Here is a 23,101-nt window from a genome sequence, read left to right as displayed (position 1 = left end):
TACATGCCGGGTCAAAATGTCCCAACTCTTATAACAATGAAACTCCAATGTATAAAGAGATAGATAAAGAGATTTATTGATTGAGGTGGGGAAAAGAATGAGACAAAGACAGCATTATTACTCATCTAGAACTTTTCGTGAATATGCCAACACCATGACGAATTCCTTTGCGGATGAACCAATGGTTGCCGGTACCCGCTGTGATGTTGCTGTTGTTTGTAGCCACAAATCGACTAAATTATACAACTGCAATGTGGGAACTACAGGTTGTCCCATGCATTTGATCTCAACCTGACAAGAAATATAACCCAAAAATGTAATAAAAGCCATGCACCTTGTTTACCAAAGAATGCAAGCTTAAGCAACCTCGTCTGATTGCCGAAATTTTTTATCAAATAGGATTGAAACTAAGACGAGGATTCCATGCATAAGACGGGTTGGTTATAAATGCATACCGCTATCCCATGTACATGAAGTGGAGAATAAAGCATCTCTATAACATTTTAGAAATGAGCTTCATGGGAAAATAAACATTGAAAACCAAAATGGAAGTCATAATCTTTATGGTAAAATTTGTTCTTCGTGTATTGTTACAGAACAATACTCAAGGAGAGATTAACTCACCTCAGCTTCATCAGTGAGGTTCAGTTTCTTCTTCAGATATTTTTGAATGAAAGAAACAGGCATATTTCCGTCCCTGTCACAGAATAAAAGAAGTATGATATTCACCCCCAGTAATGAAAGAAATTTCTAATCATTCTACCATTTGAGAAATCAGAGATGAGTTCAACTTCATGCTTTTGTAGCAACACATGATGAGCAGAACATTTTTTACCAAATTTGTCATGGAACACTAACAAATAACTATCGTTGATTTAGAACCTTTTGATTTAGTTTAACAAAAAATCACTAACCAAATACAAAAAATTGTAAACTTGCCATGCAATTAGATGTATGGAGAGGAAAAAGCACAAAAACAGGCAGGAGAAAGCACTTAACAATTCGACAGTGGTTGTTTAGCTAGTGATGACAGACCAAACCACTTGAAGGAAACAAAGGTCAAGTTAAAATGTTTGGTTGTATCTAAGTTTCTTTATGTATTGGAAGGATCCTTGAAGGTCATATCCCCATATCCATGTGTCAGACATAAGTGTAGGGCACGAGTACTTCAAGAAAAATGAAGAGTCCAAGCGACATAGAACCAAGTAACATATTATTTCTTTTATTTCCTTTTCAGCATTCATCACATGATATAAACAGGCCATTCAGGAGATAACTATTACCTGTCCGTAATAATTTAAGCTAAGATCTAGGCAACCGTGCTCAGAAGGCATTCCAAAATGATTAAGGTTAAAGAAGGATAACAAATGCCAAATGTCATAAATGTTCCGCAATGCAAAATTAACACCTTCCAAGGGAACATAAAATGGGAAAAAGATTCATTCATGATAAGTTGATGGGAGATGAATTAATAGTAGGAAGTGACTAGAGGCATCTGCATATAAAACAATCTAAAACTGAAGTACTTCCTGATCAAAGTAATATTTTACTACACCTTTACGTACATTTTTCCTGTTTACCTTGAGCGTACCAGGTCTTTATATAGCATTACCAAAGACTGCCAGGATATTAGTACCATTGCCTTCACCCATATCCTTCTACTCTCAGTCCATTAACATTCGCTATATAACTTGAGTTATCTATGACCTCATTGACTCCACCAGGATAATATTTATTTAGTTCCTCTATGAAATTGGTAAAGACTATGTGTCCGTTCCCTTTTCCATATTCCAAAGTGAAATACTAGAGGAGATTGTGGTACAGAAAACAAGATAGCTGACAGGTCAGAATCATGGTGTTAACAAGCAACAGATAAAATTTATGATCTTCAACCAAAAGGAAGAAGAATATATACAGTAAGCAATTGTCAGACAAGGAAAAAAAAACTGGACAAAGGAACTTACTTTATCCTAAGGTAATTTGCAGAAATTTGCGGGAGGGGTGCATCTCCTTCCCTGAAAGCATTGACATCTGAATCAGTTTATAACCAAAGACAATAATCTTAAAAAAACCATCTTCAATAAACTCTGAAGGCTCAAATAAACTCTTACTGGTCCTCAGAGGCCACTAATGAGAACCAAACAGGACCAATTCTTCTTTCATTCTTCGGACCAGCAGCATCTAGCACTGCCCGAGGAGAAATGCCAGAATCCCCATATCCTGAAGCCCTTTTTCGACTGATCCTGCGCAGCTTCTTAGGTGTAACAGATTCTGAAGTTGCTGGACCAGCATTTGACTTTTCATCCTCAACTTTTGTTTTGCATTTGTCTTCTCTATATTTGCTTTTGCAAGTTTGAGCTTCAATGTTGGGGACACGAGTAGGTTCTAATTTAGAATCAGAGCCTTGAGAATTGGACTTGAAGGACTTGTTCCGATTGGCGACCTCCACCAAACAATTCAAAGGTTTCCAGAGCTCCAATTTCCCATCCCATGTTTCACCTCCATTCTCTGCTTCTTTATTCATGTGTTGAATATGTTCGGCAGAAGAAGTACACTGTGTAGTTCAATTTTATAACACGACAGGTATTATCAGTTTAAGCTAAAACACCAGTACTTTCAAGTGGAATGGATGTTTGAGAACAAATATTAGGCCCCGTGAGAATAAAAGTTCTAGCCTAAAAGAATGTCTTTAAATTACCTGTCTTTTATTCTGGGTGAATTTATTTAGCGTTTCAGGTGAGCTTGCACTCTCCCGGTTATCCTCCATAGAGTCTTCATCTTTTTTAACAGGCTTCTCAATCGAAAAGCTGGAATGTCGTAAACCACCAGCCTTTCTGGTAAAAGCTTTTGTTCTCCTCCCAGTCATGGAAGTCTGTGATAACACTTTGGGGGCATTAACCACCAATGAAGAGAGTGATCTCTCCTTTCTTCTAGCTGGCATTGTAACCGGGGGCACAACTTCAGGGGCCTTAACTTTTCTTCTTTTAAGAGGGAAGATTTTAGCCCTCAAATCTTGCAAATTATGGTCTGGTCTGATTATTACAAGCACACACGAATCTCAATACACAATAAACTTTCCATTATGTTAATTGACCAATATAGTGCATTGTGTGTGGATGCTCAACCCAGAAAGACTCAAAAGGATTCATTATACAGGAAAGCCAGAAGCTGCAACTATAAGGTCATTTTTCCAGTTCAACATTTTTCACCTTAAATTTTGGCACTGAGAGACGCACAATAGAATTCTAACATTTGCATAACAGAGCTAACCCGTCACTAGATATTTCCAGTTCAATATTTACTATCCCCTAATTTGAATTAATAAAAATAAAAACTAATGATCCTATGGCATTCAGAAGAAATCAGTAAACTTTGCTAGAACCGCTTGAAACAAGTAAATAATATTTGGTAGTATTTGACAAAATTAAAACTAGGGGCACCTTAAATTAAAAGAAAGTGTCATTGAGGACTTACAGGTTGGTAGAGGAGAATAATAGGTCAATGAAGGGTACCTTAATTTCTCCAGAGGAACACAACCCAAATCGATGTTGCATATTGGACAGCATTCTAGTTCTTCCTCTTCTATCTTATCATATATGCACTTTCTGCAAACTAAACAAATTCAAAAGACCAATCTATCATAGATTTCTATTAATTATCTCAACAGACTTCATTGGCGCTTAAATAAAGACCACACGCATCAATCCTAGAAAATGTTTCAATGAAACCAAGCTCAGAAAGCAAAATAAATATGGCGATTGAAACTCTTCTTTAACTTGGAAAAAGGCTGGTTCCATTCCATTTCAAAACTGGGAAACCATCTTAAAATTTGAATCTTATTATGGATTTACAAAATAGAAAAGGGAAGCTCCAATGTTGGGAAGGACCCTTGAATTGGAAATGAAGAAAATGATGGTGGAAAGGCTCAGCTTAATGTGGAAAACAACTGAGTCCAAAAAAATACGGATTTACAGTCTAATAAACAGAAGCCATGAATGAATTATATTGGAAATCAACTTTCTCGATCACCAAACTGTATTGTTAAAAGCAGAAACTGGACATCAACAAAGAAACATGATGTTACTAGTTTACTAAACTAATCAGCAACAAGTATTCTCGTATTAATTTTGCTATTGTACCATAATGCCTTTGCTGCTTAGCATCAAGAAATAAGAAACAGAAGGAAACGAAGGAAAACAGCAATACCATAAGTTTATCAAGGCATGGTATATTAGTACTAGAATTAGACGAACAGGTCAACACTGAGGATAAGAAGCAAAACCAAGAAAAACAAGAGCAACCCAGATCAGAAGAAAACCAGAACGCAAAGGAATGCAGAAAAAAAAATATAAAAAACAAAGAATTAAGAACAAATGAGCTTAAAAAGGAACAAAATTTGAAATCTGAAAGAAGGGAAGGAGATAGGCTCACAAGTGTGAAGACATTCAGATATGGTGTTGGCATCTCTAAGAAGCTTATCGCAAAGAGGGCAAGTCATGCATGCCGCAATCGCTTCTCTCTTCGCTTTGACGACCTGATTCGCCATCTCTCTTTCTCTCTTTTTTTCCTCCTTGGATTCCCACCCTTCTATTTGTTTTTCAATTCCAACTCAATAACCCCGTACACGTATCCTTCTCACTGCATGTCAATCAAACACAAGCAAAGCAAATTTTACGTACACGTCTTCACAAAAAACCTGCATTAGAACCGATTACAGAAACACTAAGAAGAAAGAAGGGTTATAAACAGAGAGAGCTCGATAATGAACGAGAAGTAAAAGTAAAAGAGATTTGGGTGCACAAGCAAGATGGTATTAATTTGAAAAGTGGGGGTTGAGATTAAACAAGAGAGGAAAGGGAAAAACTACAATTAAGAAGAGACAATGGTGATTTTTCTCGAAGAAGAAGATGGAGGAATAGGGTTATTGAGAAGATGAAGGCAACGATGATCTGAATCTAACCAAAAACAAATCAAAAGAAAAGAAGAAGAAAATTACTCGTCGAAAGGAGCATGAACCAAGAGTTTCCTTTTGTTTTTATTATTATGTATTTTTCCATTTATTTTTGTAATTATTTAAAAAAAAATAAGACAAGTTCAACGGAGGCTCCCATTACAAGATTTGGGTCGGTGGCGACTGTCCCTAGGGAAAACGGGTAACCTTACTATACGACGTCGTTACTGGGTTGTAATCATTTAGTTTATAAATAATAATTGTCAATAGATAAAATAATATTTATTGTGAAATAAATAAAATGCAATAAAAACAATAACAAGAGGTATGATAGATAAAGAAAAAAATATATGCATTAAGTATATATAACTTTAATTTTAATAGGCATAACAATATTATTTAATATATAAAATTTTAATCATAATAAAGATTTATGTATACAAAAATATTTATAACTCATCTTTGAATGTTTATTAAAGATAATGTAACTCAAAATCTAATTAAAATAAAAATTAAGATAATTTAATAGGAAAAAATATCCATTAAGAAAAGAGTACAAATTGTATTTACTATTCCTCGTGACAATAATATATAAGATATTTGAATATTTACAATTCAATCTAAAAATGTTGAATAGATATTCTAAATTATCATTTGAATGATCTCATTGAATATCGATATTATCATTCTTCTGAAAATCATGATCGAAAAAATTGAGAAATATATCTACTTTGATGTATCATTATTTTATAACTTTTAATAGTCGATGAACTTAATAAAATAATACCCTATAATCGGGGGACCATTTGTGTACTTTACCCAAAAAAAAAAAGGTGAAACCGATCTTACATGAGATGGTGGTTATATTCTAATCTGTGAACTTAACATGCAACACATGTTGGCCAAAAAAGTAAGGAAAGATACACGGCATAAATGGTACGAGGCAAAGCTACTTGGGAAACGATGAAAAAGGTTCCGACCACGCCAAAAACGAGGTTAAAACGGATGACAGTTATAGAGCTTTGTTTGTTGCAGTGCCAGAAACCTCGACCAAAAGCATTGCCTACTTTGGTGGGTAGGTATAGGCAGAAATTTTAAATGTTCCGATTAAAACCCTAAATATACCGACCAAAATCCATGAAATCACTGTTTTTCAAGTACTTACGGGTTTTATACTCGGATACGAGCATGGTACAACAGTCATTAATTGGCCTACCTGGCTACCTACCAAATAGAAAATGGCATAAACCAAAGGGCACCCCAAACCAAAAAAGAGCACAATTAGTATCAAACAACATGTTACACGAGTGTGCGAAACATAGTGATACTTGATAAACTTTTTTCTGCCAAATGCAATGACCAATTGATAATATTGCAGCATGCAGTGGTTCACCTGACATTGGCATGACCTGAAGCTTTACCAGGTTGCACTAAGATATGGTAAGGCTCAAGCTTTATCCCGAATGTCTCCAAACTCATTCTATTCACTTCAAGACCAATAAGAAGTAATCGTGATCAATTAATTCAATGTATTTATCCCATATTAATAAAAAAACTAATCGAACCCATGATATATCTCAAAAACCATTTTAATGTATAATTTTTTTTGTTAAAAGTAAATGTCTAATGATTTCTCCGTTATTATTTAGGTGTTCGAACGTTAACCGTCGTTGAAAAACTCCGTTAAGTGATATATGTCACGTTATGATTTTGAGAATTTATATTTAAAATAAAATATATATAACTTTAAAAAAAAACCTAAATCCCCTTTTAAAAAAACTCAAAACTTTTAAAACTTTAATTCTAATCCCTTTGTCATCGTTGACCACCATTAACGCCGTCAATCGGTCGTACATCAAACGACGTCTGACCAACCAATTACTCACGACCAAAACCCCTTACTTTTATAACCGATCGAACACCAAATCCCCCTAAATCTATAAATTTCTAAACATAAATCCTTAACCCTAATACCCAAATTCCTAACCATAATCTCAAATTTTACTATGGGTAAACTACTTCAAATACCACTCACCTTTAAGCGTGGCCTTGAAAATATCACCGACGTTTCAATTTTGTCAATTTTAACACTAACGTTTATGTTTAATTCTAATTATGTCACACTGCCTTTAATTTGTTAACGACACGATGACATGACAACTCTACGCCATGACGGTGATGATGTGGCATCATCACCAAAACGACGCCATTTTGGCTCAATTATTTTAATGCTAAAAAAACCCAAAACTACGTTTTATTAGAATTATTTGATGAAAATTGCTTTTCATGGAATTCAAACCAAAATATTCATGAACCAATGCCAAACACCCAACCACCCAACTAACTTACAAACATGTTATATTTTTAACAAAATTAATATATATGCTTAACAGTAGTTGTATACTTTCATCTTCCTCGTCAATTCAAATTCATAGCTTCAATGATGCTAATCAACTGCTCGATGAAATGTCAAGCTCGATGAAATTAATTTACTCAAACATAACATGTATACGAAGAGAAACAAAAATGGTTTGATATCTCCATTTTCATAAATAATGGAAAAATCAAATGATATATATATATATATATATATATATATATATATATATATATATATATATATATATATATATATATCTCGAAGTGTACATGAGAATCAAACAATGGAATAATAAACTCCAGTAAACCTAAAAGCTGTCCGCAAATCATCAAAAGCATGCATTTAGAAGGCAACAACAGCATAGTGCTGTAACACTGTAGGAAAAAGAAATCAAATAAGTTAATATAGTCAAAATTGCAACCCAAAAAATGAAAAAAGGGTTCTGGAAAGGAAAAAAAAGGCGTACCAACCCAACATAACTTTTTTATCTAAAAATATTTAATTTTATTGATCTTGACGTTTCGTCGAGTTGTTGGTTGACATCACTGAAGCTATAAATTTAAATCAACGAGGAAGATGAAAGTATACAATTACCATTAAACATGTATATTAGTTTTGGGTTTTTGAGCATCAAAACAATTGCGTCAAAACGACGTCGTTTTGGTGAGGATGCCACATCATCACCGTCGCGGTGTAGAGTTGCCCTGTCATCGCGCCGTTAACCGATTAATAGTTAGGTGACATAGTTAGAGTTAAATATAAACATCAATGCTAAAATTGACAAAATTGAAACGTAAGTGACATTTCGAGTTTACGCTTAAAAGTGAGTGGTATTTGAAGTAGTTTATCCTTTTATTATTAAATTCAACCCAAATTAAGATTCTCAAAGAAATATTAAAATAGAATTTTTAAAATTATCATAACATGACACGCGTCACTTAACGAAGTATTTTTAACGGCGATTAACGTACGAGCACGTAAAATTGTAAAAGAGAAAAAGTTAGACATATAATTTTAAGAAAATATTCTTTAGACATTAAAACGATTTTCAATTCATAGTTTAAATATTTATTTTATTATTAAATCATATATATATTATTTTGATACATATAAGATAAATATAAAATAATATATGTTTTAAAACTCTCAATCGTTTAACAATAAAAAATTATATTATTATTATTATATATATATATATTACTCGAATTAAAAATACTAAAAATTAATAACAATTTAATTAACCACTAAAATTATTCGATTGCCTGTGATTTACTTATATTAAATGACAGCGGCACCTCCGTACGCATCATCACTCTCGCATTTCCCGCGATTCAAATCCTTTTCTGCGAAAGTTCGAACCCCAATATTGATATATAAATCCAGATTTCCAGACAAAAAAAAAAAAAAATTTAAAAGAAGCTGGAAATGAAGATTACCGAGAAGGAAAGTCCACAACTACTTTTCCCCCTTCCGCAAAATCACCACTAGAAACCCTGCTCTTTTTTTCATTTCATTTAAACTCATATTCCTCGTAATTGAGGAAATGAATCGATGTCGATTTGAACCTTTGCACTGTGTTTTTTTAGAACGATTAATGGAGAGCGATTATCATATTCTACTTTCTGTTTGAGAGTTCAGGGATTTTCTTAGCAGTTTTTATTCATTCATGAAGAAGTGTCGTCATTGGCAGAGGATTCTAATCCTCTCTTTTCTCTCTTTCTTTGTAATCGCTCAAATCGTGTTGGTTTCGCAGACTTAAACCCCTCACTTCTATTGGAAAATCTTCTTCAAATCTTTTGTTATGTTTTGTTTTTTATATTTACTATTTTTATTTAATTTAACCGTCGGGATGTTGACTATTCTTGTTTTTGCATTTTGGGGGGATTTAGCCAGTATTGTACCGAATCTCTCTTGCTTGGATCTGTTGTATACTTCTTCTATTCATTTTTTGGCCAATTTCTAATGAGTTTATTTGCGTTGTTTGATACAGAAGTATATGACAGATGATATAAGACTTAATGCAATAGAACAGTTAGCTTCGAGATTTATGGATCTGTTGTAGCTGCTTTGAACGTTTTTTCTTGAAGTGCTTTTGACAGTATGCATTTCATGCTTTGTTATTTAGGAAGCTGCCAAAGGTTTGAAAGGTCCACAAGTAGTTGTTTCCAAAGAGAAGGATTTTAGTTATGCAGTTCATCACAACTCTGATGGGAATCGTGATTCGGATCCATCAAGGCATCCAGAAGATGCTGATAAACTGTTAGAAGCAAAAGGTTGTTTGTATTACTAGAGTGCATATAGCGTCTTTCATGATTGACTTAACGTGACTCTGGTTTTCTCTACTTTGTAGATTCAGAAACTTATGTTAAAGTGAAAGTCGAGCAAATAAATATGCAGAATATAATACGGATGAACTCCAGGGAAAAGGTGTGTATTTATTTGAACTGTGAAATATGATGAGATGCTATACACCTGAGTGCAAGTTTAGACTGAAGATGATTGCAGTAATGCTTGCTTTTTAATCTTGTGTGTGAAAGCAAATCCTGATGCTCTAGATCTCTCAATTCTTTTTTAATTATACGAAGTGTTGATGATTTGGTTTGCTGCACCAAAACCTGAGCTGGTATTGAGATTATAAATGTCTTGCAAATTTCACCAGACCATCGCCTAATATCAACTTGTATCACAAAGCTCTTTCATGGTATTTTAATTTGTTCCCCACTAAATTTACATTGTGTATTTGTTTGAATGTACTGAAAAAACTGGTGAAGTGATGGGTCATATCTAAAATCTGAGCCATACCAGAAAACAGTATGAGAATATGAAAAAGGAAGGCTTCTTTTCCACAACAAGTTTCTTTGGTAATATTGCCATCAAATTTAAGGTAATTTTCTTTTTTCTTGGGTGGTGTGGGGATGGGGACGTGGGGTTTTTCTTCTTCTTTCCAAAATGGTCAGATCTACAGAAAGTCATTTTAGTTTTAATAAATTTGTTGCATATAGTTAAAATTAATCTATTTGTTCCAGGAGCAATACAATCAAGAGACAGGTAGTCATGATCAACATTTACAGTCCCAATCACACAAGGTAACAGATGAGAGATCAGCTCATTCGAGCAAAAGTGTACTTAAGTTTTGCACAAACCGGTCACAATACTCATTTGCTGAAAGAATTGCGAACGCGAATCAAAAGGTTGAACGTACAGTCGGTATGGCCAGTACAGATTCAAAATTGTTAAATTTTACTTCACGCGTGATAATTTTCATACGTATGTTTGAATAAAGAAAATAACGAGAAGTGAGGAGCGTGTCAGTATCTTGTGAAAATCAAAATTACGACATCATAACTTTGACTTATTAGTGACATTTACATTATATTCGTTGGGTTATTTTATCAAATTTATTTTAAAAATGATCTCTAATAGTAATTTAGGAATGCTTTGATTTTGGTTAATTTCAGTTAGAATCGTATTTATGAATGAATATTATGAATGATTTTAAACCAAGCAACACTAGGCAGTTGTATATAGATATGAAATAATATGGAACTGCCTAATTGCCGCATAAAATTAGCTTTCTTTAAAACGATAAATTATTATGTTATGACTATGCATACTAAAGGAAAAAGTTTTTTTAATGATAAAAAAATTTAAACGAAACAAAATTTTTAAACATTTAGGCTTAATAACAAATGTCTGTTGAATTGATGTAACATATTTAACTCGTATTATAAGACTTATATTAGCTATGGGTGTTACAAATAATCATTATGTATTTAATAAAACAAATATTTTATAATAAGATAATCATTTATGTATTTTATCATAGAAAAAGCCGCGTTTTAGCGTTTTTAATTGACAAATTAAAATTGACAAATGATGTAACATATTAGGTTTTTTTAGAGAAACAATGTGATTTAAAAAAAAAAACCTTTAGTGTTTAAGATTAATTTTAAAATTATTTAAAGAAATATGTCAAAAAAAATATAACAATAATAAAATAATCATCAGATGCCGGCTTTAAATAAAAGAACTATACTTTGATAATAGAGGATTTTTTAGGATATCAAAATCGTGAGTAGTTATTAATTTATTATTGATTTTACTGTCTCCCAAATAATAAGGACAAAAGGAAAAGATGAGGATCAAATTGTAATTTAAGTATTTTCAATAAAATATATATTATATGGTATATTTCATAAACATATATTAATATAAATATTAATTTAATGAGACCACATGTATAATTTTTTTTAACTCCAATTATAAAAAAAATATTTTCCTAAATAAAAGATAAAATGTCATAAAATCTAAAATATGATTTAGAAGGATATTAGTTACCTAGAAAATCCTCGACATTAAAAGGCAATATTTGTTATTATACATTTTTTTTAATTTAATTTAATTGATTAACGTTGGCCACTTACCAAGAGTGAGGGTTAAAAGGTAAATAGAAGTCATAAAAACGGGGCAGCACACTCCTCCCGTTATAGTATAATTTTTCGTTTTTCCTTTTATAGGTTTGGAAAACAGGCGCCAAAAGTAGCTATTTTGTCCCGCCTCTTCCCGGCCCAACGCTCCCTGCTTTATTTTCGGTCTCTCTTCTTCCCCGCTCAGCATCCAAAATCTCACCCTTTTCACTCGTTTTCCCTCTTTCATTGTTGTTTCCGTTTGCCGAACGGCGATGCACCATCCACAGCCGCACATTTCCTCTTCGGCCTCGTCGTACTCTGTCGCGGCGGCGTTTGATTTCAAGCAGGCGAAGCCCCGTGGCAGTTACAACTGTGGCAGATGTGGGCTTCCTAAGAAGGGGCACGTTTGCCAAGTCAGCAGTGGCACCAGCCCTACTTCAACTTCCACTCCGACGTCGAGTCCAGCCTCCAATGCCATCGAGAATTCCTCCTCCGCATCTCGTCCTCTTCAGCCTCCGCCATTACGTCAGACATCTCATCTCCGACGTGCGCTTTCCTTTGACGATATCGATATTCGCTGTGACTCACCGGACCGCGATTTGGACGGCTATGATTTTCCCCATCCGGATACTTTTCTTGATCCGGATGATGAGATAGTCTCCGGTGGGTTGCCGGCTGGGTGTTTGTGGGAGGTCTTGAGGAGACTACATCCGGCGAGTCTGCTTGCGGCTGAAGGTGTGTGTAAAGGTTGGAGAGAAACGACGAAGAGGCTGTGGAGGGCGGCAGCGGAGCCGGAGCTGAAACTCATGGTCCCACCTAGGGGTCAGCTCAGATTCATGGGATTGGTTTTAAAGAAATGTCCCAGCCTTGTTATACTTTCTCTTAAGATGGAAAGGTTCGGCTCTAAACCAACATTTGACAGATCTAAGACTTTGCTGGCTGGATCGGTTGATTCCAATGAAGATGAATCCATGAAAATGAGAACTACTCTGTTTATAATATGACGATGTACAAGCAGTAAGATAAAGTTGAAACTGGTCCATAATCAGTAATGCCATGAGAACTGCCTGTCTGTGCTCGATCTAAGCACTGCTCTAATTGTGCTATAATCACGAGCTAGAATCAATGTAATGATTAATAAGAGTCCGGATTAACTTTGGAGCAAAAAATTGACCGAAAAATATCTTAATTCACTTGGAGGGATGCTTCCTAACAATCTGTTTCAGTTCTGCTTTTGGACTTTTATTACCCTTTGTTTTACTAATTATTTTTCCCATTTGCGTTTTTGCAGTGATGTGGACGCAACAATGCTGGCTTGCATTGCGTTCTCTTGTCCTAATTTGGAGTCCATGGAGATTTCTACATCGAGTAGGGCTGTCAATCGGATCACAGGGTATATTTTCTATTCTTTCCCCCTTATCATTAGATCTTTAAAATAGCATGTCTAGTTGTTCAATTAATAAATTTTGTTACTACTGTTGTTATTGTTTGATTGTTGGTGCTCGGAAATGGTTTAGATATGTAGCTCATTGATTGAAACTAACCGGTATTTTGACCGCTAAAGTAATTGGAAGGTTTGAGTGACCGAAAGGTTGAAGTTAGGGTGAAATGCATAGACATATCTAGTTGATGGGTCCTGGTTAACCTTTTTCTTACCTTTAATTTGAGATTTTATTGTAAAGATGAAATTTTTGTAAATTTGTGTATACCCTCTTTTGGATTTATTGGTCTAGAACTCCATGTTGTCATAAGAACGCAAAGTGTTTTATTTCCTGCTGCATAAATGGCAGAGTAAGTGTTTCTGATTTACTTTGATTAATGTTTTATTTATAGAGATGAATTGGGTCGATTTGTTGCTGATAAACGCTGAGGGGGCTTTGTCCTCTCTTCATCAAGTCTATCTACTCTCTGGCTTTCTGATCTTTATTCTCTTTCTAAGATGGTAACTTTTTCATCGGGTCCGTTTTGTACTTTTAATTCTAAACCTTTTGGTGCATGCGAGTGAATTTGTGGTGTTTATATTTGCCTTCTATTGTAGGTTTTTAACTGTCCCAATTTGAAAGAGATATCCTTAGAATTTTCTCGCCAAGCAAATGATACTACTGATCTTACAACCATGGTTGATGGTATGGGCAGAAGAAGTCCAAAGTTGCAAAACATACACATTGCATTGCATCGGCTTTCACATGCTGTTGTGCTTTTTCTTCCGGCTGCTAATTTGAGGTTTGTTGAACCTTTTGGTCTATGCATTCATTTTAATTATGTATAATTTATGAATCTATAGGCATTGCTTTGCTTTTTCAGAAATCGTACTGATTAATGGACTTGCTCCGTTCAGTTTTCTAGCAATGCCATGTTTTGTTTCAGGGATCTCTGCATTTAGAGGGTAAAATAATCACTAGTTTAATAAAGGTTGTCTATTGTTCAGGGGCTTGCGAATGCTTTCACTTGTTCTTGGCTCAGACATCACCGATGCATATGTCGCCGCTATTGCTTCAAGCTATTCTAGATTAGAATTGCTTAATCTCAGCGGGTTTGTTTTGCTCCAGCTTTAATTAGTTTTTCCGTTTATATGTGCTGGTTCGAAGGGATTACTTTTTATTAGTTATTCTTCGGCTAAATATTCTCGATGCTTGCTGCTTCAATTCAGGTCTAGCATCAGTGATAGTGGAATTGGAATGATCTGCAATGTTTTCCCAAACACATTGTCAAGATTCCTCCTTGCTTTTTGTCCCAACATAACTTCAAGTAATCATCGTGTCTAAGACTCACACATACGTCTTGTGCATAGCTACATTTATCCTGTAAATGCCCTATTCTTCTCTAAACCTATTCACTAACACGTTTCTCTGCATTTCTCAGGTGGAATTCAGTTTGCCACGGCTCAACTACCTCTTCTTGAACTTATGGATTGTGGGATGACAATATGCGATCCTGATTCTCAGAATCCACCTTCTGACAGTGAAGTTCCAAATGTATTGAACAATAAACTGCACCTTATGTACCAGAAGCTTATCATCAAACACAACCGACTAAAGAAACTCAGCTTGTGGGGTTGTTCTGGCTTAGATGTGAGCTCTTTTAGTCCTTAATCTCGAGTATGTTTCTAGTTGCTTCTCAATATCCTATGTGGTTCTTATTTGTTGAATCTCAATGCAGGCTTTATGTTTGAATTGTCCTGAGCTCAACGACCTTAATCTCAACTCTTGTAAAAATTTGCATCCAGGTATGCTTAATCTATCTACTAGTTTAGCCTCTGGTTTTCTTTTGGTTTAACAAGTATCCAATAAACTGTTTGTTTTCATAGAGAGATTGCTCCTTCAATGCCCAAGTTTACAAAATGTGGATGTGTCCGGCTGTCAGGAGTTGCTAGTTGTAGCCATCAAAGGCCAGGTAAAAGCAATAGAGTTTCATTGTTCCCCCCCCCCCCCGTTATTTATAATCTTTTTGCTATTGGTCGTAATGGTAGGTAAGTGATAGCATGGCATCTCTGGAAAACCGATTTCAATGTAAGCGATCGGCTGATGGCTCCAAGAGGGTTCGTGCTCCGCATTGTCTGAGTCCACAGGTAATAGTTCCATTACAAGTATGAAACTCAGATGGGGGTGAATGGATTGACTGTATTTTTCTCTGTAGGCTAATGAAAAGTGTTTACTTTTGCAGACAAGTGACGGTAAAAAACGGAAGAGGGTAATGGAACGACAATTTAATGTGCTTGTGGGCTAAAAATCCCAGGTTTTTTAACCTTAGACTTTGCACAGCATTTTTTTCTTTATTTAAAAATTATTGTGCACAAATTGTACTCTTGTCCTATTTCGCAAGGTAAACACCAACGGTTGTTTGCCATTTCAACATGTACTTTATGGACTTTTAATAAAAGAAGTGATGTTTTAATCCATGAAGACGCAAGTTTTCTTTGATCCAAACATCAATTGGGCCATAAGAAAATATGTTACAATTAAGAGAAATTTGATGAATAAGCTAAGGCAGGCGAATTCATCGAGTCACACCTCGAGGCTTGGATAGTTACCAGTAGGGTTATATATGAGATAAGATAAATTGTGAGTTATTTGAAATTGATTTAATCCAAGTTCAATAAATATTCGATTTGAATGAATTTGATTTGAGTTTGAGCACGATTTTAGTTTTTAATGAGTCTAAATGAATTAGTTGATATTTGTCTCGAAAACATGTGAGCAATTTGAAAATATGATATATTAAGATTTTATTTTTTAAAAAATTAAATGATTATTAATATTAATATTTATTTGTTTATTTTTAAAAAATGTAGTATAAATTTTTTGTGAATTTAAGGTTCAGGCTCGAGTTTAAATCTAGTTAAGTTTTTTTTTGAGCTTTTTCGAGTTTTAATTCATAGTTTTTAGACATGAGATAGTTGTTTTCATATGAAATCAATTCAGAAACTACTTGTATGCTTATATGGATTTGGTGTCGAAGATTTGTTTATAGGGTTCAAGAGTGTTGGATGTAGCAATGTTTTGCTCGAATTTAAAATTATCATATATTTTAGATTTTTATGTATTTTCTATTGAAAAAATGTTTTCGTATCCTAAAAGTTTAGTTCACCTCCAAATATAAAATTATTCATCTAGTCTCTTAAATATAAAGATATATATTTGATTTTGACCAATTTAGATTTAATTTTATACAATTATTCTTTTCAAAAATCAAGTATAGATTAAATTTTTTAGGATATGATTAAATTGATTTCAAGTATATAATAAAAATACACATCCAAATTTGAGATACTAGTAATAATGTAATTATCTATTATGTATTTAAGGATAATTATAATAACATCATCTTATTTTTTTTGGTAATTAAATCTTTATTTTGTCACATAAAAATAAATATATATTTGTGTTGGGTTAGATTAAATATGAATTTTACTCCAAAAATTAATTGAGTTTTAAATCAAGTAAAATCTTCCTAAATCTACATTAAATCAAATTTGAGATGAAAAAAATATTTTTTATAAATTAATAAAAAAAACCTAACTCAACTCATACTAATTATATTTGGAGGCCAAGACATCTTTCCCTTCTTCATTTCCCCCTTTTATAAGACTTCAAAGTTTTCTTTTTATGAATCAATTAACTTATTATAAATTTAAATAATTATCATATATATATATGATATAATTGGTCATAAATTTTACTATACAATAATTAGTATAGCTAAAGGATATCATTTTTATCTATGTTTGATATTTAGGTAATCACCATTTTTTCTGACATATTATTATTATTATTATCAACAAACCCAAACAAAAATATTATTAATTAAAACTTTAAAAGTCCATTACAAAGTCCAACAAACAACCCACATGTGAAAAGAAACTAAGGTTTCACTCTCTCGATCCTGGCGCCATCTCCCCGCAGCCGTCAGATTTGGGAGTGATATGACGGTCCAAATCAATTCTAGATTAGGATTTTTCAAACCCTAATGTCCATCAGCCACCGCTTTACACCTATCGTTGGATCAAATTTGATCTAACTGTCCAGATTGTATGATGATTAGTCTTTCCCCTAAGCCCTTGGAGCCTTCAGCCGCCACTCACGCCATGAACGTTGGATTTGATTTGATCCAACGATCCCCGATGTAATGCTTGCTTGTGACTCCTCCACTCCCGAGGACTGCTGTCGCCGCTGAGATATCTATTAGTCACCACAGAGAGAGAGAAGAAGCCTCAGGGCAAAAGTTTTTACCTCGTCTTTTGCTCACGTCACCACTGTTTTCTCAGGGAATTGTCAACGGCGATGTCCCATCCTCGACCATAGCACCGAAGTCGAAAGAAGCAAAGAAAAGTTAGAGATCTCATTTCCCTTAACATGCAACACAAAAGTCAAAAAGAGGGGATGACTCTTGTTTTAAAGGGAGAACTGAAAAAGAAAAGGGAGAGAGAGAGAGACTCATTGTTTGAAGTTTAGTCTTCCACCGTCGGAGCAAGGGAGCCCTTCATCGGCAGAGGTAACCTTCGTCTTTCGCATATCTAGGCTAAGATTTGGGGTTTTTTTTCCTTTTGGGTTTAGGGAGAGATAATTTGGGGGAGTTTCGGGGGAGTTGTTTTCGGGGAGGTTCTTAGTGAAGTTCAAGGTTAAATAGAATTATTTTGATAGGCTTTAAGTTTTTCGATCACCGTCGATGGTGGTCAGTTATAGTAACTGGAGCTAGGGTTGCTCTCTCCGACGGGGCGAGGAGGAGAGAGTTCAGAGAAAACTCACTCCTCTATTAGGCAAAAAGTATAAAAATGAATAAATAGAGAGGTTAGGCTATTTTTGTACTTTGCTCAATATATATATACTAGGCCCTAAACGACACCGTTTAAGGGAGGAATAGGCGCACATTTTAGCGCGTGGTTAATTCCCTTCTCAATCATTCGTGTTTTGTAATGTTGCAATCTAGTCATTGAATGAATGTTTTGTTTATCTTAATTTGAGCTCCAAGTTTTATTCCGTTTACATGTTAGTCACCATGCATGTTTTATGTGTTTTAGGATAAATATTTGATCCAGAACATTTAATATGGTCCTTAAATTTTAGATTCAATACGTTTTGGTCCTCAACTTGTTATGTATTAAAAATGTAATATGATTACTACATAAAATGAAATGAAATTATTGCCAATAGGTCCTTGTAATTCTTGTTTAGTTCTGATTTAGTCTATTAATTTTATTTATTTAGTATTCATGCTTGTTTGAATTTATTAATATGACTCACGTGCTTTAAATATTTTATTAAAAATGGTAAAATGCCTTTAGATTAACCAATAACTATTACTAATTTCTACATGTACTCGTATTAATTTTCAAGAACGCGTTTTGTAGAATAGGCATGAAAAGTGAAATCTATCAAGATAGTACAATTCGATACGACGTTCAAACGAAAGCGAACTTGAAAATAATCGAGTCCGCTTGAGATGCTTGAATAAAATGAAATAATAATTGTTTTGTTTTAATAATGACTATGTGTTCGTCCTTTTAGCATATTATTTAATTTTAAGTTTTTATTCGATTCGTGTTTGATGTGAGGTCCCCAAAGTATAGCAAAGGAATATTCTCGTATAGGGAATAGGTAGATTGGAAAGTCTTCCCATTGGAGGTCGTACAAATCTCGTGACCTCTTTTCAAAATAGGGAATATTTCTTATAGTTCGAAACAAATTAATTAACGAGTAATAAAATAAATCGTGAGATAATTCTTGATTTTATCATTCTATAATTTATGTTACCACGACGATGTATAAGCGATCAGGTACCAATATTGGGCGTTGTGGGGTGCATCTCCTTCCCCATGCGTAACCGACTCCCGAGTTGTTAAAATGAATAAATGGTAATCGTAGACCAAATTGTTTCTTAGAAAATGATTTTTCTTTAAAAATGATTTTTTAAGTATTCGACCTATTTAATTCAAAAACTGATGACGACTTTGAATTACATCGATTTCAAAATAAATAAATTTTCAAAAGAATCAACTTTTATCATTTAAATTTAAAATCATTTTCGTTGGGGAAAAAACGTTACGACAATTTACTTCTCATTATTGTTATGAAAATAATTAATTTTTTTAATTCAATCATTCAACTAAAGAATAAAAATAAAATACTATTTATTGACACGCATGACCAAAGCCAATGGTCATTAATAAATGCCAACATCATACTGCTCCTAATATATAAAAATACAAATAATTAAGGACCAAAAAAAATATTACAAACACAAACATCATTCATTCATTTATTTATAAGCAGTATCTTTTTATAGTAAGCAGAGCCCAATCAATAATATAACTAATAACAAAGTTCTTGGCACCAGACATACAGCAAAATATTCACGTTTCTGTCTCTGTCCGTATTCCATAACATCAAATACTTACTAATTACCACTATTATATTAATACTTAATTAACACAAAAACACCCTAATGATTATTAATAATTATAGAAATAATAAAGTCAACCTGCTCCATTCATCTGCTGCCTTTTGCATGTCATGATATGATGATGACATGTGCGTGGATGCATGCAGTAGGCGTCCACAAAGATCAACAAACAGCAGATTGCTCTATCATCTCCCTACTTCCTTCAGCTCCTCTTCTTGTATTTCTCCACAGCTTTTGGTGCTGAAATCAATTCCGTCAACATATTAAGTAAAATAAACGAAAGGATTTTGTTTTTAATTAATTTTTGGAAAATACTTACCGAGTCCGATCGCTTCTGTTCCTTTCATTATGCGCAACCTTTTGCATGATTCCACGAACATCCTATATCAGAATAAAAATGGAATATAAATGAATTTGATTTAACGTTAAAATAATAATAATTAGAATTGTTAAATGAATAAATTTATTTTTAAAAAGGGTAAAGAATGCAAATGTTCCCCAACTATAGGGTATCACTTTATTAAGTCACTCGACTATTAAAAATTACAAAATGATCACCCGACTATTCATTATGTTCCAAACTCATCATTTTCCGTTAAAAAATTGGTTGTTGTTTAAGTTGGACCTTAACATGCTGATTGAGATATGATAGATGTTCGAAATTTTGAGATCAAACTTTATCATATCACATTCAGCAAGTTAATGTTCAACTCAGAATATCGTCAATTTTTTAACATAAAAGGTCGAGTTTAGAACGTAATGAATAGTCAGTGACAATTCTGTAACTTTTAATAGTTAAGGGACTTAACAAAATAATATCCTATAGTTTGGGGACCATTTACATTCTTTACCCTTTTAATAATAAGTAAATTTGGATGGTCCGAAATAATTAGGGTAGGGAAATGGGTACATACTCCCAAGGGACATCGCCAACAAGCATCCAGTCACCATCCTTGTCCTCATAGGTAGGAACATAATCAGAGCCATTAAGGAGATCCATAAGCTTGCTCTCATTCATGAAATCCTTCGGCCCTTGGGATCCACAATTTCCTTCATTTTTCCTCAACATTATTAATTAATCACTATCACATGCATAATAAATTTGTCTATTCATTTTACTTTTTATTATAATAAAATTTTAAAGGTTAAATTACACGTTTGTATCTAAACTATTAGTTTTGATCTATTTTAATATCTAAATTTTTAGTTTTTTCAAAATCATACCTAAAGTTTAGTTTTTGTTTCATTTTAGTGCCTTACTCAAAATGTAACGTTAAATTTTGAAAAAAATTAGAAGTTTATGTACTAAAACGGATCGAAATTGATGGATTACATACTAAACGCGTTAAGGTTTTAACGGTGGGATACTGAAATGAAATAAAAAACTAAACTTTAGGTATTATTTTGAGAAAATTAAAAGTTTAGGCACTAAAACGGATCAAAACTGATACCCATTTTTAAAATATACTCTTGACACGTTAATAATTGTGAAAAAATTTTCAAATGTACTACTACTAATAATAATAGAAGTGAGTGGTGAATAATTTACTAACCGATAGTGAAGGAGCTGAACATTTTGGCTAAAGCATCAGAAAGTTGGTGGTAACTTGTGTACATCCTCATGTCCACCTTGCGGAGGTAAGGCGCGCCGTCCATGCTCACCTTCACGAACGCCACCTTCTCACCGCCGCTCTCGTCGCTGCCGCTCTTTTGGGTGGCGGTGGCTAAAATGTTCTTTCGGAATGATCGGACTGGTGGCCATCCCACAACTTGCGCTCTAAAATCATGTATTATATATATATATATATAATTAATTGAACTATATATATTGACCTTCAATTTACATTTTAACCAATTAAGAGGAGAATTTTCATTTTTTTTTACCTAAAAAAAAGAGTATGAAAAAAAGGAAATTAATCAAAATATTAAAGGAAAAATTATTTCTATAAAAATAAAACCGACACGGCCCGTTGATGATTGATAAACCTTGTTATATATATATACCTTGCTTCCTCTATCATATATTTGAAACATAATAATAATAAAATTTAGAAATATAATTTGTTTTTTAGGCTCTTTTGATTTTGAAATTAGTTGAATTAAATCGCACTTTGTTTTTATTAGGGATGTGTATGAATCTGAATGCAAGGGATTTTGACCTAATCAGATCTTATAAGGTTTTTTTATAAAAAAAATTGATTTTGGGATGAGTCGAATTCAAACAAAAAATAATTGAACTGATTCGACCCGGGATAATAGAATAATATTCTCCTATATATTTAGTGATAATTGATATATTAACTTTCTATTTTTATTGAATAGAAAATAAAGAAAAGGTGAATAATTACTATAAATATCCCTCTTTATATATATAGCACACATCCCATTTCAAAATGAATTACATAAATATAATTAAAATAAAAAGAATTAAATGTCTAAGCTTTCACAATGATATATACCTACTTCAAATATCCAAAGTTGTTCGTGGGCAACATAATTAACATATCAAAACTACGCCTCTGCCTCTCTTTTCTGATATAATATGTAAGAAATGATTACTTAAGTACCTATTAACCCTAATCAGCCAAGCTATAAACATGGTTTAACATATATTCCCCGGGAAGAACTAAACCATTTTTATATAAAAAGAAACCCATAATTACTTTTAACAAGAAGAAGAAAAGGATGAAATTATAGTACAACTTACTTGGCGGGAGGCTTGGCAGGATCAGTTGCAGAAAGGAGAAGATTATTCTCCTTGTTCAGACCAGTCACCTTCTCACCATTGGGATCCATCCCAGTGTTGTCCGGCTTCGAGGAGGAAAGGTTAAGCTTCAGGTCAACGGTCTCTGAGAATCCTCTTTTCCTCACAAGTTCACCACCTTCTCCGCCGCAGGGCAACCCTAGCCTCAGCTCAGTCTCTTCGAACCCCATCTTCTCCTTCTCGAAGCCTCCGACGTGATTTTCTCCTCCTTTCATACTCATCATCTTCAGCCCAACTTCCATAACTCTCTCTTTCTCCGATGATTTCTTGCCCCAGTCTTGGCTTTGGCTTTCTGGGTTTTCGAGTTTGGTTTGATGCTTTGAACCGGAACTTTGAAAGTGAAAACAAAGAAGAAGAGAAACGGGGTCTTGATCAGATTAGTGAGAGATGAACAACAATAATTGTAATAAGAATGGCAAACGTTAGGAGAGTGTTGGATGTAGAGGGTATTAATAACGTTAACTAAGGGGGTTCGGATGGGGAATGTGAGATTCTCATGGGAATGTCTCGTTTGGTTAGCCCGGGAATCCCGTTCTCGGTGGATTTTTTGGAGTATATTATCGGGAATGTCATTACTTCCCTTTCTTTAGGTATTGTTAGATTACCGGCGTTTTAGACTAAAATGCCTTTAATTTTTTTTCTTCCAAAAATATCATTATTCTGTCATTGAATAATAAAAATTCTACGAATGTTAAATT

At 33.7% G+C, this 23,101-nt stretch overlaps 3 protein-coding genes and 1 pseudogene across 3 annotated transcripts; 2 read left to right on the top strand and 2 right to left on the bottom strand.

The window, feature by feature from the left end:
* Positions 1-42: 42 nt before the first annotated feature.
* Positions 43-4,579, bottom strand: LOC120152063 (E3 ubiquitin protein ligase DRIP2-like). The gene is made up of 7 exons (XM_039164360.1): positions 4,432-4,579; positions 3,513-3,612; positions 2,699-3,032; positions 2,112-2,554; positions 1,965-2,015; positions 625-697; positions 43-291 (listed from the first exon to the last, which is right to left on the bottom strand). Exons 1-7 carry the CDS (start codon positions 4,544-4,546, stop codon positions 118-120), a joined length of 1,290 nt encoding a protein of 429 aa, XP_039020291.1. The 5' UTR covers positions 4,547-4,579; the 3' UTR covers positions 43-117.
* A 4,630-nt stretch (positions 4,580-9,209) lies between these two features.
* Positions 9,210-11,874, top strand: LOC120152035 (probable galacturonosyltransferase 6). Its single transcript, XM_039164332.1, has 6 exons — positions 9,210-9,228; positions 9,322-9,363; positions 9,457-9,604; positions 9,682-9,758; positions 10,358-10,538; positions 11,849-11,874. Exons 2-6 carry the CDS (start codon positions 9,328-9,330, stop codon positions 11,872-11,874), a joined length of 468 nt encoding a protein of 155 aa, XP_039020263.1. The 5' UTR covers positions 9,210-9,228; positions 9,322-9,327.
* Positions 11,875-12,012: 138 nt separating this feature from the next.
* On the top strand, positions 12,013-15,466 carry LOC120152034 (annotated as a pseudogene).
* A 4,118-nt stretch (positions 15,467-19,584) lies between these two features.
* LOC120152067 (auxin-responsive protein IAA14-like) lies at positions 19,585-22,812 on the bottom strand. The gene is made up of 5 exons (XM_039164362.1): positions 22,347-22,812; positions 21,193-21,416; positions 20,554-20,689; positions 19,959-20,020; positions 19,585-19,879 (listed from the first exon to the last, which is right to left on the bottom strand). Exons 1-5 carry the CDS (start codon positions 22,643-22,645, stop codon positions 19,842-19,844), a joined length of 759 nt encoding a protein of 252 aa, XP_039020293.1. The 5' UTR covers positions 22,646-22,812; the 3' UTR covers positions 19,585-19,841.
* Between the last annotated feature and the right edge of the window lie 289 nt (positions 22,813-23,101).

This window comes from Hibiscus syriacus, unplaced genomic scaffold, assembly GCF_006381635.1.
Source record: "Hibiscus syriacus cultivar Baekdansim isolate YM2019G1 unplaced genomic scaffold, ASM638163v2 tig00111084_pilon, whole genome shotgun sequence".
In the NCBI taxonomy this organism is placed as follows: domain Eukaryota; kingdom Viridiplantae; phylum Streptophyta; class Magnoliopsida; order Malvales; family Malvaceae; genus Hibiscus; species Hibiscus syriacus.
Note: the sequence above shows the minus strand (reverse complement) of the source record. Positions and strands in the feature narration are given on the sequence as shown.

Excerpts from the sequence above, each read along its gene's own strand:
- LOC120152063 (XM_039164360.1), bottom strand. The coding sequence starts at position 4,546 with ATGGCGAATCAGGTCGTCAAAGCGAAGAGAGAAGCGATTGCGGCATGC. Across the intron at positions 3,613-4,431 it reads ATCTGAATGTCTTCACACTT|TTTGCAGAAAGTGCATATAT; the intron begins GTGAGCCTATCT and ends GAATTTGTTTAG. Across the intron at positions 2,016-2,111 it reads TTAGTGGCCTCTGAGGACCA|GGAAGGAGATGCACCCCTCC; the intron begins GTAAGAGTTTAT and ends CAATGCTTTCAG.
- LOC120152035 (XM_039164332.1), top strand. The coding sequence starts at position 9,328 with ATGACAGATGATATAAGACTTAATGCAATAGAACAG. Across the intron at positions 9,605-9,681 it reads TAAACTGTTAGAAGCAAAAG|ATTCAGAAACTTATGTTAAA; the intron begins GTTGTTTGTATT and ends TCTACTTTGTAG. Across the intron at positions 10,539-11,848 it reads AAAGGTTGAACGTACAGTCG|GTTTGGAAAACAGGCGCCAA; the intron begins GTATGGCCAGTA and ends TTCCTTTTATAG.
- LOC120152067 (XM_039164362.1), bottom strand. The coding sequence starts at position 22,645 with ATGGAAGTTGGGCTGAAGATGATGAGTATGAAAGGAGGAGAAAATCAC. Across the intron at positions 20,690-21,192 it reads GTTCAGCTCCTTCACTATCG|GAAATTGTGGATCCCAAGGG; the intron begins GTTAGTAAATTA and ends GGAAAAATGAAG. Across the intron at positions 19,880-19,958 it reads AACAGAAGCGATCGGACTCG|CACCAAAAGCTGTGGAGAAA; the intron begins GTAAGTATTTTC and ends AATTGATTTCAG.